The 340-nt window shown below is 35.0% G+C and overlaps 1 protein-coding gene across 1 annotated transcript; it reads right to left on the bottom strand.

The window, feature by feature from the left end:
• On the bottom strand, positions 1–340 carry PRSY57_0027500 (rifin; the record flags this gene model as incomplete). Its single annotated transcript, XM_020114332.1, has 1 exon — positions 1–340. A coding segment is annotated over one exon (340 nt), but the record flags the coding sequence as incomplete, so codon positions are not given.

Below are 340 nucleotides of genomic sequence, written 5' to 3'. Positions count from 1 at the left end.
AGCATAATGTGACCATCCCCCATACCCTGCACCACAGACCAACCCCCACCAGGGTGCTATTGCTCCCATATTTTTACCACAGTTAAGACAAAATTTTTCTGTTTTATCTGCTAAGGATTTTTCGCAAATACATGTGGGAATATCATCGGTGTTTATCTTTGTTTCCAATGTGGTTAATTGTTCTGCCATATGTTTTTCTAATTTATCTTTTAAAATAATCTTTTGGATTTCTTTATCACATTTATCTTTACATTTTTGGCGTGTAGTTTTCATACGGTCGTCGTATTCGTGAAACCGTTGTTGTGTCTGTTTATTGAAATTTTCCATAACTTCTTTCATA

The sequence above is a fragment of the Plasmodium reichenowi genome (assembly GCF_001601855.1).
Source record: "Plasmodium reichenowi strain SY57 chromosome Unknown, whole genome shotgun sequence".
Taxonomy (NCBI): Eukaryota; Apicomplexa; class Aconoidasida; order Haemosporida; family Plasmodiidae; genus Plasmodium; species Plasmodium reichenowi.
Note: the sequence above shows the minus strand (reverse complement) of the source record. Positions and strands in the feature narration are given on the sequence as shown.